The 17,642-nt window shown below is 42.5% G+C and overlaps 1 protein-coding gene across 1 annotated transcript in view; it reads right to left on the bottom strand.

Moving 5' to 3' along the window:
* MAEA (macrophage erythroblast attacher, E3 ubiquitin ligase) overlaps positions 1-17,642 on the bottom strand; it is a 71,321-nt gene that overhangs the window by 20,978 nt on the left and 32,701 nt on the right. The window contains exon 3 of the mRNA XM_069744903.1: positions 14,338-14,541. Coding sequence (XP_069601004.1) covers positions 14,338-14,541 — 204 coding nt within the window. The remainder of the gene's footprint in view (positions 1-14,337; positions 14,542-17,642) is intronic.

Consider the following 17,642-nt stretch of genomic DNA (forward strand, 5'->3'; position numbering starts at 1 on the left):
TACAAAGAGACATTGCCCGTCCAACATTAGCTAGATTGGTCACCCCATAACCCCCCATATTACTCTTTCCTGGATGACATGAAATTGTATTAAACTGGTTTCATGACAACATATATACACATATACAGTACATACATATATGGGGCAGCTGAGAGCTCATGCTTTTATCCTGGAGGGGACCAATATCCATGACCCTTTCCTAGGCTATTAATATCAGCTCGCAGCTGTATGACTAGCCTTTGCTGGTTATTCATTATAGGGAGACCCTACGTCTTTTTTTGGGGTCCCCCATTTTAATAGCCAGTAAAGGCTAAGTATACAGCTGTGAGTTGATATTAATATCCTGGGAAGCTCCATGGGTATTACCCCCTTCCCAGGCTATAAACTTCTGCCCCTAACTGTCGGCTTTCCACCTGCTGGTTATGAAAATTACACAGGAGCCCACACCATTTTTTTTTCCAGAAAAATAATAATTTATTAAATACATGTACAGTAAATTGCACACACACTATACTAATTATATATGTGAATATTTTATGAGTATATATCCATTCTATTCTGTCGGGTCATGCTGCGATTTTATGGTATGCGGCAGATGAAATGTCGGGTTTTCAAGGACATGGATGTGTTATAAAAAATAAAAAAAATCGGACGGTAAAAGCATGGTCTGCGTGACGTGCAATTCTTTTCTCACACCTATTGACTCGCATTGGCGAATCTCATCCGATATACGAGGACATCGCAGCAAACTACGATACTATATTCTCAGTGTGTGTATTTATTTAACTCTTTACTTACAGGTTTAGTAATGAGGGTGCCGAGCTTCGCTACTAAACCTCGGGATTGGTGTCCGTGACAGCTGCTGGCACCAATCCCAAATCCAATTACCCCAATGTGTCTGCACCAGGAACAGCCTGCCAGAATTGGAGCTTCAAATATCTTCAAAAGTTTTCACTAACTTTGAAATTGTTATCATAAGTAGTTGCACTGCTCTAAGTCTTCCATTAATGGCCTATCAATACAAAAAAATTTTTTTATTTAAAAGGTAATCTGTCAGCAAGTTTTCATCATATAATCTGACAGCAGTATGATGTAGGGACAGAGACACCGCTTCCAGGGATGCATCACTTTGTTTACTGGGTGCAACTATTGTGTTACAATCTCTGCTTTCTCTGCTGCAGATCTAGCAGAGCTCGAATGCTGAGCTGTGTATAACCTGACCCCTCCACTGATTGGCAGATTTCTGTGTATACTGTCAATAGGCTGCCAATCGGTGCTGGGGGGGGGGGGGGGTTGGATCAGGAGGCACGAAACACCTAGTCCTGTAGTGATAATCTACTGCTGATAAAACACTGATTTTATTGAAATCGCAAAACACAGTCCAGTAAATGATACATTGCTGGAATAAGGGTCTCTGCCCCTACATCATGCTTCTCTAGGATTACAAAGCAAAAACCTGCTGACAAATTCCCTTTAAATTGTAAGGGGTGACAGAGACTGGTATATTCCCCCACTCCTTTAACCCCTCCATGACCTTGGGATTTTCCGTTTTTTCCATGTTCGTTTTTCGCTCCCCTCCTTCCCAGAGCCATAACTTTTTTATTTTTCCGTCAATATGGCCATTTGAGGGCGTATTTTTTTCAAAACAAGTTGTACTTTTGAACGACATCATTGGTTTTAGCATGTCGTGTACTAGAAAACAGGAAAAAAAAATTCCAAGTGCAGTGAAACTGCAAAAAAAGTGCAATCCCACACTTGTTTTTTGTTTGGCTTTTTTACTAGGTTCACTAAATGCTAAAACTGACCTGCCATTATGATTCTCCAGGTCATTATGAGTTCATAGGCACCAAACATGTCTAGGTTCTATTTTATCTAAGTGGTGAAAAAAAATTCCAAACTTTGCTTAAAAAAAAAAAAAAAAATCTGCCATTTTCCGATACCCGTAGAGTATCCATTTTTCATGATCTGGGGTCAGTTGAGGGCTTATTTTTTGCGTGCCGAGCTGGCGTCTTTAACCACTTCCCGCCGCAGCCCTTTTTCGTTTTTGCGTTTCCGTTTTTTGCTCCCCTCCTTCCCAGAGCCATAACTATATTTTTCCGTCAATATGGCCATGTGAGGGCTTATTTTCTGTGGGACGAGTTGCACTTTTGAACGACATCATTGGTTTTACCATGTCGTGTACTAGAAAATGGGAAAAAAATTCCAAGTGCGGTGAAATTGCAAAAAAAGTGCAATCCCACACTTGTTTTTTGTTTGGCTTTTTTGCTAGCTTCACTAAATGCTAAAACTGACCTGATATTCTCCAGGTCATTACGAGTTCATAGACACCTAACAGGTTATTTTTTATGTAAGTGGTGAAAAAAATTCTAAACTTTGCTTATAAAAAAAAAAAAAATGCGCCATTTTCCGATACCCGTAGCGTCTCCATTTTTCATGATCTGGGGTCAGGTGAGGGCTTATTTTTTGCGTGTCGAGCTGACATTTTTAATGATACCACTTTGTGCAGATACGTTCTTCTGATCGCCTGTTATTGCATTTTAATTCAATGTCGCATCGACCAAAAAAAACGTAATTCTGGCGTTTCAAATTTTTTTCTCGCTACGCCGTTTAGCGATCAGGTTAATCCTTGTTTTTTTATTGATCGATTGGGCGATTCTGAACGCGGCAATACCAAATATGTGTAGGTTTGATTTTTTTTTTTATTGATTTATTTTGAACGGGGCGAAAGGGGGGTGATTTAAACTTTTATATATTTTTTTTTTTTTTCACTTTTTTTTTTTTTTTTTTTTTACTTTTGCCATGCTTTAATAGCCTCCATGGGAGGCTAGAAGCTGGCACAACTCGATCGGCTCAGCTACATAGGAGTGATCATCAGATCGCTGCTATGTAGTTTAATAACAGGCTTGCTATGAGCGCCGACCACAGGGTGGCACTCACAGCTAGCCGTGATCAGTAACCATAGGACCTCTATGGTTACTATCCTGACGCATCGCTGACCCCCCGATCATGTGACGGAGGTCAGCGATGCGCTCATTTCTGGCCGGATGTGCCGGTTAAATGCCGCTGTCAGCGTTTGACAGCGGCATTTAACTAGTTAATAGCGGCGGGTGAATCGCGATTTCACCCACCGCTATTGCAGGCACATGTCAGCTGTACAAAACAGCTGACATGTCGTGGCTTTGATGTGGGCTCACCGCCGGAGCCCTGCATCAAAGCGGGGGATCTGACCTCGGACGTACTATCCCGTCCGAGGTCAGAAAGGGGTTAAGCAAGGCCCGGTTGAAGCTGGTACTAAATGCTGTATGTTCAATTTCTATATACCTACTGTTGTGTTTTGTAACACTTATGTTCTTCATGCTACCATTTGTATATTGAATATAGGGAAAGCGTAGTAACAGCCACTAGAGTGGGGCATTATAGCACAATGAGATTAGAGATAGGAACTCAGGAACAGTAACAGTTAAATTTGGAGGGGCCTGCTGTGGGTAAGAAATGGAATTTCCTGTTTTCTAGTCAGTGGAGCCAGGGAGCTGAGACACCTCAGGAGGGGCCAGTGAGCCCGGGTAATTCCGGAGGGCCTTCGAGCCCCGCAACGTTGAAGCAAAGGGACCCAGCCCTCCAGGGCAACCAGGCCAAAAGTGCAGCAGAGACAGCAGCAGAGAAAGAAGCGAAGACAGCAGTAGTGAGAGCAAGAGTCACAGCAGGACAGTAAAACAGGTCGCTCCCAAAAATGTGGCAGGTTGCTACTTGGGCAGACGCCCTTATGTCTGGTGCGAAACGGACAGGGGAACTCATAAGAGTAGTCAAGCTGGACAGGAAGGACACTGCGATACCATGCGGGTCGGGAAGTCCCAGATATGAAGTGAAGGACATAGGAAAAAGCACAGGGAAAGCGAAGGATATAAACTGTGTGGAATCTTATGTGGATGCTGCAAAAGACATGGATGTGCTGAGAGAAGAACCCAGTAAAGTTGTCTGTTTAAAGTTGAACGTGAACTCTGTCTCTATTTGTGTAACACCACCAGCAGCAGAACTTCGGCCGCTCAGATGGGACCCTGACGGTGCAGATGATGTAGCTGAAGGTTCGCTAAAAAGGGGACACTGTTTGCGTGCGGCGGGAGGCCAGGGCACGTGTAAGCAGATAGTCTCAGCCACGACTACGACCTTGGCCCTCTCTCACAAAAGGATTAAAAAAATATAAATAAATAATGATTAAAGAGGTTTTCCAGTTTTGGAAAACCAGTCTCCACTGGCGCATTTTGATTTCAAAATATTATTATTATTAATAATAATAATACGTTTACTCACTGTCCCCAGGTCCAGCATTGCGTCCTCACCACTGCTCCTGGAGTCTGTGATTGTCTATTTATTTACAACTAACTGCAGCAAGGTATGAGGGGTTTTTCAGATCCCAAAAAAAATCTCTGAAGAAAAAACTCATTGCCATGGAAGTTGTTCCGTAAACTACGATATTTTTCTTTATGTAATTACACCATTTCTTTGGCACACAACGTCTCCAAGACAAATGAAAAAAAAAATAAGGGGGTAACTTGAAAATAAAAGGCTTTAATGGGTTACCCAACTTGGCAGTAGCGAGATGCCCTCTGTTCACTTTATACATGTAGTGACAGCTTTCTACACACATTTCCATATAAGCACGCAAGCTTTAATTATCAATCACCTTCCCACTTTTTTTTTATTTTTTATCATCCACATCACGTTCGATATTCAGAAATCCTCCAGTGATTTTCTATTTCAGAACGAAAATTGATGCAAACCCATTATTGGCGAGGCTCCTTGATGATGGCTGCCATCGGGCGGTTTCTTTTTATTTAGACGGGTCTCGGTGATCAGTAGGAAAGGAACCTTTGCTTCATTTACCTCCTCGCGCAGCGCCCATAATGACATACAACTTACAGGCTCATTTTACATACATGCGTCAGAGACATCATATTGATAGATGCCCGTGTGGAAGATAATAAGGGCGGAACAGTTGCAGGGAAAAAAAAAAAAAAAAAGATTGTGAATAGTGAAGGGTGAACCCCTGAATGTTCGGGTTAGGCGAAACATCTAAAAAAAAAAAAAAAAGTTTGGTTCGGGTACCAGAACAGTACCGAAACCGGACCTCATTGAGATGAATGGGGAGCCCAAACATCCATTGTTTGTGACATCACAGCAAACATGGGCTCTGATCAGCAATAAGATCCTTATTGCCAGTGAGAGCGCTGCGGTTCCCACGCTTTTTACAGCCGGTCACAGGAGTCGGCTGATATGAGAGTACTACTCTCATCAGCGTACGCCTGCTGTCTGATGACCGCGAGAGAAGGTGCCACTGATGGGAGTATTCAACTGCCGTCGCTTATAAATAAATAATGACATGGGGTGTATCTTCTATTTTTGACAACCAGCGCAGGGAAAAACTGAAAACTGCGGGATGCAGCCCTCAGCTTTATCATGGCTGGTTATCAAGGGGTCCCACGCCTTTTTTTTTTTCTTTAATTAAATTATTGAAATAATAAAAAAAAAAAAAAAAAAAAAAAACACACATGGTGTGGGGTCCTGCCCATTTTTGAGAACCAGCAAAGCTAAAAGAAGACAACTGGGGACTGGTATTCTCAGACTGATAAGGGGCAATGGATATTGCCCCCCCCCCCCCCAGTCTACAAAATAGCAGCCCGTAGCTGACCCAGAAAAGGCGCATCTATTAGATGCAGATTACCCTGGTGCGGTGGCAAGTGGACTACTAGGGATGGGGCTGATGTCATCTGTTTTATAGCTACTGACATCAAGCCAAGCCTGTGATGGTTATCAAAAATATAAGAGGCCCCACAACATTTTTTAAATTTATTTTTTATTTATAGTACAAGAGCCAGCTGATGGTCATCAGTGGCGCCTGCTCTAGTTGTTATCAGTATGAGTAGTACCCCTCTCATCAGTCGAAGCCTGTGACTGGCGGTAACCTTTTTACCGGTCACAGCCGCTGGCTCACACTGTCATTTCACAACATGGGAACCGCAGATCTCTGACAGGAGGTAATAAACCTACCGTCGATCAGAGCCGCCGATGTTTCTCACACGGTCACACAGATGGGAAACAGCTGATATTTGTGGTGTCGAACACAAACATTAACACCCACTTCATAGAGAAGCCAGTGTTTGGGGTCAGTGCACGGACACTAGGTGTTCGGCCGGGACCCAAAACTTTACCGTTTGGATTCACCCATCTCTATTTGTGAACCCTTCAGAAGTATTAAAAAATCTAAACCACAAAAGTTGTACAATGCGATCCTTCCCCCCCAAAAAAAAGTCTTAAGCTTCCATACACAGATGGCTGGCCTCCAAACGAAGAATCGGCTGAACAATGCTTCGGCAACAGCCATGTTGGCCGTCTCCCCCAAAGTGGCACTCCTTCATCCGAGCGCTACAGTGTTCTGCATGAGAGAGCCAAAGGCTAACATTTCTGTGGGAGGCTTATCACCGGGAGAACAATGTGATCGGCAGTCCAAGATTGACCGTGCCCGACTGACATCTCCCCTCCAATGATCAGTTGGCCAGCAACTTCTTTTACACAGAGTTGACCAAACAGTGACATCTGTGGGTTTCGCAGACATTAGTCAAATGTGTACGGGGGTGATTAGTTAGGAAGAGATCTTTCACGGGGTAATACTTCTTACGAAGAGCTACCTAGTGTAGGAAAAGCCTTACAGACAATGCTCCCTGGGGAAAAAAAAAAAAAAGTATGCCAACTAATTCTACTTCCCAGTACCACCGACGAGAAGATTCTCAGCTTTTTTGGGCCTAATTTACCAACCTTGAGCTAAAAGGTTTGTTGTAAACTTCATCTTATGTCTCATTGGCAACGAGGTGGAACCATCAATGTGGTTATTCCCAATTCCTTCCGGATACTTTTATCTGTCTGCACTACCTTTACTGACTAAAGACCTGTTATGACCTGGTGGTCAGGACAATAATGGACCTGGTGGTTAAGAGCACACGGAATGACCTGATAGTTACTGATAATAAGGACGAGCTCTGGGACGTGGGAACTCTGCTGACCGCAATCCCTAAACCTATCAAACACACTAGAAATAGCCGTGGATTGCGCCTAACGCTCCCTATGCAACTCGGCACAGCCTAAGAAACTAGCTAGCCCTGAAGATAGAAAAATAAAGCCTACCTTGCCTCAGAGAAATTCCCCAAAGGAAAAGGCAGCCCCCCCACATATAATGACTGTGAGTAAAGATGAAAATACAAACACAGAGATGAAATAGATTTAGCAAAGTGAGGCCCGACTTACTGAACAGACCGAGGATAGGAAAGGTTACTTTGCGGTCAGCACAAAAACCTACAAAAAGACCACGCAGAGGGCGCAAAAAGACCCTCCGCACCGACTCACGGTGCGGAGGCGCTCCCTCTGCGTCCCAGAGCTTCCAGCAAGCAAGACAACAAATTAAATAGCAAGCTGGACAGAAAAATAGCAAACCAAAGAAATACAAGCTGGAACTTAGCTTCTGATGGGAAGACAGGTCACAAGAACGATCCAGGAGTGAACTAGACCAATACTGGAACATTGACAGGTGGCATGGAGCAAAGATCTAAGTGGAGTTAAATAGAGCAGCAGCTAACGAATTAACCTCGTCACCTGTGGAAGGAAACTCAAAAACACCCACCAGAGGAAGTCCATGGACAGAACCAGCAGAAGTACCATTCATGACCACAGGAGGGAGCCCGACAACAGAATTCACAACAAGACCACACACCCCAATCAAGACACTACTGATACAACGTCCAAGTCCAGCTAGAGTGCCATCTACTTTTGTCTCCTTCTTCAAGATGGTCTCTAGGCTTCCAGTTATGACCTACCAGTCCATAAGTGCTAATTAAAAACATATAGCCAAATTCTGCAAAATTGATATCAACGGTAAGAAAAAAAAAAAAAGACAGAGAGCAAAAGAGTAAAGGGTCAACGTCTGGGAAAGAATTATCCGTTATCTAATAGTATTTGATTTTACAGGCAATATTTACTTTGATTTCTTCTAATTGCAGCGTTATCTAACAGTGTTTGAGCTGCCCTCTGGGGACCCCAGAGAAAATGTTCTCTTTTACATCTAGAATAGAAAGCTTCCAGCAAAAAACTAAATAATACACAGACAGGAATGATTCATCACGTAGCAAGATCCATAATGAGGGGCTGCATGAAAGGGATTAAATGACAGATTTTTTTTGCAGAGATAAAACCATTTACACGGAGACACAAAGCACATAGACAAGGGTATCAATTAGTTGGTTAGCACTTTGTTCATTTTCGCGGAGCAATGTGAAAAGACTCCATTTGCATATGCTTTTCATATTCCCATTAAAAAAGAAAATAATGTTTTAAAAAAGTTGTTAATGTTTTGGTTTTTTTTGTACCAATCAAAGAGAAAAAGTAATGAACGCAAGATACTTTTCTTTTCCCCCCCATGTAAAAGTTTCTGCTGATCTTTAACCAATTTTGGGTTTCATGACCTCTGTAATCATCATAATAACATTTTCCAATATTATACTGGCCGATGAGAAGAGATTTTCTCTACAGTAATAACCCTACAAGACACAAGATGTCCAACTAAGGGGTTTCTCGGCCAACAGTTGCGTACAGAAATGTAGAATTTCAAATCGTCCAGTGGAGAAGTAATGACGATAGGTTAAGTTTCTCCTGAGCTTGCTTTAATCTTGATTAGAAAAGAGATTGGCCAGGAAATGTTTTTTTATGCTTTGTTAACTTTACTACAGATATGATGTCCACCAGATATAAGGTTACTGTACAGCTAGAAGGTTCCTCGGTTAACATTCAAGATTCCAAGTCATCCAATGAGAACATGGATTTCAGTTGAGTGTAGAACTAAGACCTTTCAGGTGGGCTTTCTTAACCAGCTGAGAATTTCATGATCTCAATTAATACCAAATTAATCAATCACAGATTGGCCAGCCATACATTTACTAATGTCAACCTTCCTATAGATCGTTTAACCGGCGACCTTAAGGTACTATAGATAGGTGATCTCCTGGCCAATATACAAGATTACTAGGTCTTCCAATGACGTCAGTTCTAGGGAAGTATTAAGCTGGGATCCCTCCAGTGAATAAGTAATGACGACAGGAGATTCTTCTTTTCTCGGTCAAGTTTCTGCCGAGCTTCTTTTAAGAAGCTGACCTCGATTAGTACCACACTTTGTTGTCCAATCTTCGATTGGCTAAGGGGAGGTTTTACATACTGTATCACCTTTAAAGGGATGGCCAGCAGGCATAATATAAAATTGCTCGATAGCTGAAAGGTGTCTTGGTCAACATTTAAGATGATTTTAGGTCATCAAAAGACAAGCTTTATTTCATGGACATGTACAGCTCGGACTCCTCCAGTGGAGAAGTAATGACGGCAAGAGTTATTGATTTTGATAAGTACTATATTAGACAATTGCAGATTTCCCAGCCCCACACACAGGGAAACAGATCTCACATACTGTGTCAACCCTATTAGAGACCTGATAGTCAGACATAAGTGTAATTGACATCTGTGTGGTCTCTTGCCCAATAGTCAAGATCAGTAAGGCTTCCAACGCCCAGATCAGTTTCAAGGAAATGTAGAGCTGGGACCTCGACAGTGGAGAACTAATGACTTTAGAAGATATTTTTCTCGTCAGGGTTCTGTTGGCCAATTTTAAACAGTTGACCTTGATTGGTCTATCTAATGTAGTAACAATCTTAGTTTTGGAGAGCTTTGTATACTGTGTTAACTTTACGAGACACAGGATGTCCACTATGAGGGTACTTCACAGATAGAATATCGCTTGGTCAACATTCAAGTTTTAAAATCATCCAATGACCAGATCAGTTTCAGGGAAGTGTAGAACTACGTTCCTTCAGGTGGAAAAGTAAGACTGCAAGATTCTCCTGAGCTTTTTAAAACCAGCTTAGAGTTTCTTGATCTCAATTAATACGTCACATATTAGCCAGCCCCCTCATTTAGAAGAAGAGATTTTAGGTCAACCTTCTTATAGGCAGGTTGTCCAACAGACAATGGTACTTTATAGATGGGTGTTTTTTTCCTTTGTCAGGTTTCTATGGAGCTTTTTTTAATAAGTTGACCTTGAATAACACCACATTTTATTGTCCAATCTTTGATTGGCTCAGAGAGCTTTCACAAACTGTATCACCCCTACTAGAGACAGGATGGCCAGCATGTATTGATCAACATTCAAGGTCAGTAGGTTATCCAATGACAAAATCTGTTTCAGGGAAGCGTAGAGCTTTGACTCCTTCAGTGGTGAAGTAGTGATGGCAAAAGAATCTCTGTCTACTTTCCGTTGAGTTTTTTTTTTTTTTTTTTTAACCAGCAGAGAGTTTCTTGATTTCGATAAATAATAAGTTCAATCAGTCAATAACAGATTGGTCAGCCCCAAGAAGAGATTTTACTGTGTCACTCCTACTAGAGACAGGATGTCAAACAGACATACGTGTAATTGACCATCTTGGTGGCCAATGTTCAAGATCAGTAGGTCTTCCAATTACCAGATCAGTTTCATGGAAGTGGAAAGCTTGGACCACTCGAGTGAAGAAGAAATAATGGCCGGAGATTTATTTTTTTCTCTAAAAATGCTCAGAAACATAACAAAAAGTTGACCTTGATTAGTATAACATTTAATCATTTAAGCTGAGATTGACCATGGAAGATTCTTTTTTAATATATACATACTACGTCAACCCTACAATAGACAATGTCCAACAGATGTACGGGAACTTGACATTTGGAGGGTCTTTTGTCAATAATAGAAATCAGTAGGTTTTCCAAGAACATGCTCATTTTCAGGGGAAGGTATATCTAGGACTTTTTGAGTCTGAACTACTTTGAAGTTAATAGGAGTAGAAAAAGTACAAGAAAATTCAGTCCACTGGGTTGTGAACATCCAAATCTGCAGACACATGCCAGCCCAACCAAGTCATCCAATGTCAAAAAGGACATTACGTATATATAAAGAAAATCATCTGACTCATACCTTCATGCTCCATATATTGTAGGCTTTTTAGCCCTAGAGAGGTGTCTTATCAGGACAGGGTCCCAACAATGAAGGACGCCTTGATGAAGGCCTCACATATATTGGCCAATCTATTCGCTAAGTACCTTCTTTTTACTGTAATTTTCCTATAGCTATTCTACAGCTCCAATTTTTCTTACATGACTCAGTGTAGTCTAGACGGCCAAGGATACAGGATCAAAGGCAGAAATCTCTTATCTCGACACACAGATTTTCTTTATTGGTCACCAAGGTCAACGAAAATCAAGGGAGAGCGGAATCAAGAAAAAGACATAGCTCAATTTCTCTTCTGGACTTTTACCAGATACAAATCTTAACTTTACTCATGCACTGACTAAAGAAGAAATAATTGACAGCTGTAACTACCCTCTGGACAAGAAAGTCACAGTATCTTCTGGAATCGGTAGCCTTCCTTGGCCAAAAATTTAGGCTAGGAATAAGTAAATGTCTCATATTAGCCTTAACCAAGAGGCCAATGCAATTACAATTGAGTGTTCTCCAATGAGTAAAAGACTCAATGAGTTCATGCACCCAAAAGAGACCTCACCCGGGGCAAGTCTGCAGCTCGGGCTTTCAAACAGATAGGGCTATGGCTTGGATTCAGAGAGTCAACCTACAGGTGGCTATGTGAGCCAACCATTGTAAACCCACAACTCGATGTTCACTAGAATTTGGTTTACTTTGCGGCCTTGCTTTAGTCTTGCCCACTGTCGACCATATCGTAGCCTTGTGGAACCTGTCGTAACCTCCTTAGCACGTCATTATACATTTCAGATCTCAGCCTCCCCCATTGTTTTTTTTTTCCAAAATTTTTTTAACTTTCATTAGTATGTGTGTGTGTGTATATATATATATATATATATATATATATATATATATATATATATATATATATTTATTATCTTTTTTTGTACACCTTTTTGAATTTATTATATTTCTATTCTATAAGCTGTGGGGTTTTTTCAGTAGGGTTTGCGTAGGTGTTGAAGCAAATTCCGCTGTCAGCGCATAAATCGGAGAAATTGACTAAATGCAAGAATATGATTAACCCTGATCGAAATCACATAAACTAGCCGATACACATGAAGCTCGTTGCGGGATCTGCGACTATAAAAATAAAATATTCTGCGTTTTTGTTTCCAATTGTGAAATCCAAGGTCATAACGGTATCAAAATCAAAATCATTCCCGAGTAACAAGCCAGCTCTGATGAGCCGCCTTTATAGCCCGCTCTATCAAAATCATTTGTTACGGCCGCTTCTATCCTTCTGACTCGCCGCTGTTTATCACCTCATTAGAGAGCTGAAAACCATTAGCAAATTACCTCAATAGTCAGATTTGATTAGCGCAGATTTTTCTGCCGCCACCTGTTGATGTACAACCTCTTCTCATTATTTTCTTGGGTAAAAAAAAAAAAAAAAAGAATAAAAATTCAGATAATTCCATGTAAAAGAACTTGCGGAGTGAATGTGGACGTGCACAGAGACAGAGGCCTCGTACGTAGGAGATGAAGGACTTCACATTCTGAATATATTGATGACTTTTTTTTTGGAAGGGGTCAAGCAGGGGATATTAAAGAGTCACATTAAATACGGAGATGGATTCTTGGGTACCCTAATATTTTTGTTGCCATTTTGCTTTTTTCATTGAGCAACAATTCAGTATTGCTGTGGCACATACAGTCCTTATAGACACTCTGCTTAAATTGCCCAACGCAAATACAACTTCCCTTCGGGACGCGATATCTGGTTACCGATGAGGGAGTATGGGGCTCCTCAACAAAGACTTTATCTAACTGTTTAGACGCCTCAGCTGTTATTGACCATGACGTCTACAGGGGTTACATACCGGAGATCGTCGGAGGTTCATCCGATTACACCAGAACTGTTGGAAGGCGGTAGTTCGTTACAGCCAGCACTCATCGTCTCCTCACACCATCACATAATCGTATGTCAGTGATCGGTAAGGAGTCGAGGTGGGATATACTTTCAAAATTGGAGCAATCAGCCACTAAAGTATCACCAGAAGCCACTGGACACATTGGATGGATCATGTTAAGGGATGGAATTAAGAGCGAAGGCCGCCACAACAAGCAACAGTCATATCTACACACAGGAGCATCACAACGGAAAATGTATACCTTATGTAATATATATATAAAAAAGAAAAGGTCATATGAGAATGTGATAACTAACAGTTTCTTCACCCTCCGCTGCCATTTTACAGAAATAGTTTACTTTATGTATGAATTACTTTATGCATCCTGTATTATACCCCAGAGCTGCACTCACTATTCTGCTGGTGCAGTCACTGTATACATACATTACATTACTGATCCTGAGTTACATCCTGATTTGTACCCCAGAGCTGCACTCACTATTCTGCTGGTGCAGTCACTGTATACATACATTACATTACTGATCCTGAGTTACATCCTGTATTATACTCCAGAGCTGCACTCACTATTCTGCTGGTGCAGTCACTGTGTACATACATTACATTACTGATCCTGAGTTAAATCCTGTATTATACCCCAGAGCTGCACTCACTATTCTACTGGTGCAGTCACTGTGTACATACATTACATTACTGATCCTGAGTTACATCCTGTATTATACTCTAGAGCTGCACTCACTATTCTGCTGGTGCAGTCACTGTGTACATACAATACATTACTGATCCTGAGTTACATCCTGCATTATACCCCAGAGCTGCACTCACTATTCTACTGGTGCAGTCACTGTGTACATACATTACATTACTGATCCTGAGTTACATCCTGTATTATACCCCAGAGCTGCACTCACTATTCTACTGGTGCAGTCACTGTGTACATACATTACATTACTGATCCTGAGTTACATCCTGTATTATACTCCAGAGCTGCACTCACTATTCTGCTGGTGCAGTCACTGTGTACATACATTACATTACTGATCCTGAGTTACATCCTGTATTATACTCCAGAGCTGCACTCACTATTCTGCTGGTGCAGTCACTGTGTACATACATTACATTACTGATCCTGAGTTACATCCTGTATTATACCCCAGAGCTGCACTCACTATTCTGCTGGTGCAGTCACTGTGTACATACAATACATTACTGATCCTGAGTTACACCCTGTATTATACTCTAGAGCTGCACTCACTATTCTGCTGGTGCAGTCACTGTGTACATACATTACATTACTGATCCTGAGTTACATCCTGTATTATACCCGTGTTTGGTCTATGCGGCAGTCTCACCTCTACGCCGCGGTCTCACCTCTATGCCGCTCTGCCTGGCAAGCTTCACCGCGGTGTTGTAGTAGCCGCAGCGTAGAAGATGTTCCACCATCATGCGGTCCATGCGCTTCTTCTTCCACATATTTACGGCAGGAGTCTGGTCGCTGCTGTGCTCCTTCAAGTGCTCGATTCGCCTTTTGCACAACTTGGCGCTCTCATCCTCCGCCTGGATGGACTCCACCGCCTGGACGGAGAGAAGTGACAGATAAAAGATGGGCACTGGTATCATTAAAGAATACACACTATTTGCTGCGATCAGGAGTGTAGACAGGCTCCTAATTTATTTAAAGAGGTTCCTTTTGTTTGTTTTTTTCATAAATAATTAATCACGGCAAATTTCTCTGAACTCCGGCTCCCAAACCTTGCGTCACCATAGCCATAAAATAATTTGTGTAAGGTGTTGAAAAGTCAGTAGAGACAGTTGGTGCTTGTAATGTTCTATGGAGGGGGAGGAGCTAGAGGCAGAAGCGGACATTCTCTGCAAGTTCTCCTGAAAAGACAGTTACACATACCCTTAAAATCCAAGTGGTTTTCATAGAAGAACAGCAGCAAAGAAAAAAAAAAAAAAAACTGGTGAGCGACAAAGTGCCACAAGAAGGTCAATGGGGATGAGAATTAGTGTTCTTGTCGTTTCAGGAGAACTTGCAGCAGAATGTCCGTGTCGGCCTCTATCTCCTCTACCTCCATAGAACTTTATGAGCACCAACTGTCATCTATCTCTGGAATGGGAAAATCTGTCTTTATTGAAGACTGTCCAGAAAGAGAAAGAAGCAGATTTTGCTAATATTTATTAAGAAAAATAAAAAAAAATATTATTTTCAGGTGAACTATTGATTGTGATAATAAAAATTTAAAAACGGCGATTACTCTTTAAAAGGGAATCTGTCGGTTGGATCAAACCCCCAAACCGCACATATAGGAAGGCTGGTATTAGAAGAAATAAAGAAGTTGATGGATTTACAGGTCAATGTGTTGCTGCATTCTCAACGATTTAGTTTTTGAACTCCTATGCAAATGAGACGTTAAGTGCTCTGGGTGTGACCGAGCACATCTGGAGACTCTGCCTCCGAAGGTTGTTGTTTCCCCGCCCAGCACCAGATTCTTTGGCTTGATTGATATCTCACTGATTTCACTGCCCGGTGTCAGGGATCAGCTGCAGCCCTGGCTTCCTCTTCATGTTCAACCCTTAGGTAGGCGGGGATAGTAACGCTAGCACTGATTGGGCGCCGGGGTCACATGTCACAACACCTTACATGTAAGGTAAAAATGACAAAACGTATGACAGAGCCTCCGACATGAGAGTGAGCTTAGCCTGACATCGCATTATCTGAGACAATTTACTTCTGGCACCTTCACAAATTTGGTGTCCTTGCTGGAAAACACTACCAGCGTTCATATCATAGCAACTACAGGAAACTTGTTACTCACTCCCTCTGTGTAATACTGCAGCTCACTACAATTGTCCAGAGTGTATATCTCCAACCTTCCTCCTTTACCCTGAGACACCAGAACGGTTTTAGGCAGGGAGGAAGGAGAAAACCGGCGCCGCCTCCAGCAAGTTGCCGCCTCAGGCACTGGCTCTGTGCTTTTTCACAAGTGCAGAGGTCATTGGACAGCAGAAAGGACACGAAGCTGAGCTGTGCCAAAAAAAAACGGTTAGCTTATTCCAGTTTTATAACAGGGATTAACTTTTATTGTAATTCTGCCCATAATAAAAACAAAGATTGGGGGGCGCTGTAGGGGAAACAAGACAGGAAGTGTTAATGCGTTATCATACCTAATCTAAACATCTGAAATATGCCACCCCGGGTTCTTAACCCCTTCACCCGCCCCCCAAGCCTTTTTTGACCTTCATAACCAGGCCAAAATTTATAATTATGACAACTTTAGGTGGTAATTACTCTGGAAATGAAGTTAAGGTAAAATTTAAAAAAAAAAAAAAAAAAAAAAACACACAACAACAACTTAAGACCCTAATTTTTATTCTAATACAAGGGTAACAGGAGAAAACAGATCACAACTGTCACGACAGAGCTGTCGGGTGACCCGGGACCAGGGGCTCCTTCCCTGTCCTTAAAGGGAACCTGTCACCCAGAAAATCGCGGGTGAGGTAAGCCCACCGGCTTCAGGGGCTTATCTACAACATTCTGTAATGCTGTAGATAAGCCCCTGATGTTACCTGAAAGAGGAGAAAAAGACGTTATATTATACTCACCCAGGGGCGGTCCCGCTGCTGGTCAGTTCGGATGGGCGTCTCTGGTCCGCTGCCGCGTCTCCCATCTTCAATCCAAGACGTCCTCTTCTGATCTTCAGCCACGGCTCCGGCGCAGGCGTACTTTGCTCTGCCCTTTTGAGGGCAGAGGATAGTACTGCAGTGCGCAGGCGCCGGAAAGGTCAGAGGCCCGGCGCCTGCGCACTGCAGTACTTTGTCTGCCCTCAACAGGGCAGAGCAAAGTACGCCTGCGCCAGAGCCGTGGCTGAAGATCAGAAGAGGAAGTCTTGTAATGAAGATGGGAGGCGCCGCAGCGGACCGGAGACGCCCGTTTGACCTGACCAGCAGCGGGACCGCCCCTGGGTGACTATAATATAACGTCTTTTTCTCCTCTTTCAGGATACATCGGGGGCTTATCTACAGCATTACAGAATGCTGTAGATAAGCCCCTGATGCCGGTGGGCTTACCTCACCCGCGAATTTCGGGGTGACAGGTTCCCTTTAACACTAGGGGGCGCCCTAGCTCGCTCTGCTCCCTGGGATACTTCAGATGGCGAAGATGCCGGGGCCTCCGTCCTTGCCTTATCTCCCGAGTTAGGCCTCGGTCTGTTCTTTTGCCCCACCAACCCGACAAACAAGGCAACACAAACAAGGGTTAACAGAAAACTCCAGACATACAAAATATTCACTCACACATAACAGAGGAATGCAGCAGGGCGTGGAGGTAGGGAAATAAACTAAAATAGAGAAGGATATGGAATTACCACACATACAAACCAAGCAACAGTCACTTAGAACTCCTCCAACACTCCTTCTCATAGAAACTCGTTTCCCTCCGTTAGCCATACAGCAATAAAGCTAGCTCTGATGAGGATTAGTAACAGAGCCCAGACTATAAAGAGAAAAGGAGTGGCTAACTGAGCACAGGGATTTCCAGCATGGCATATTCTTCCTTCTCGCAGAACAAATGAAGGAGAACTGCTTCTTCTCAGCGCCGAAGTAGGAGCAATCAGACGTTGTGGTCTTATGACTCCATGCTGTTGCAGTAACACCTGTGCAAGAACATTTGTTGT

The sequence above is a fragment of the Ranitomeya imitator genome, chromosome 1, assembly GCF_032444005.1.
Source record: "Ranitomeya imitator isolate aRanImi1 chromosome 1, aRanImi1.pri, whole genome shotgun sequence".
Classification (NCBI taxonomy): domain Eukaryota; kingdom Metazoa; phylum Chordata; class Amphibia; order Anura; family Dendrobatidae; genus Ranitomeya; species Ranitomeya imitator.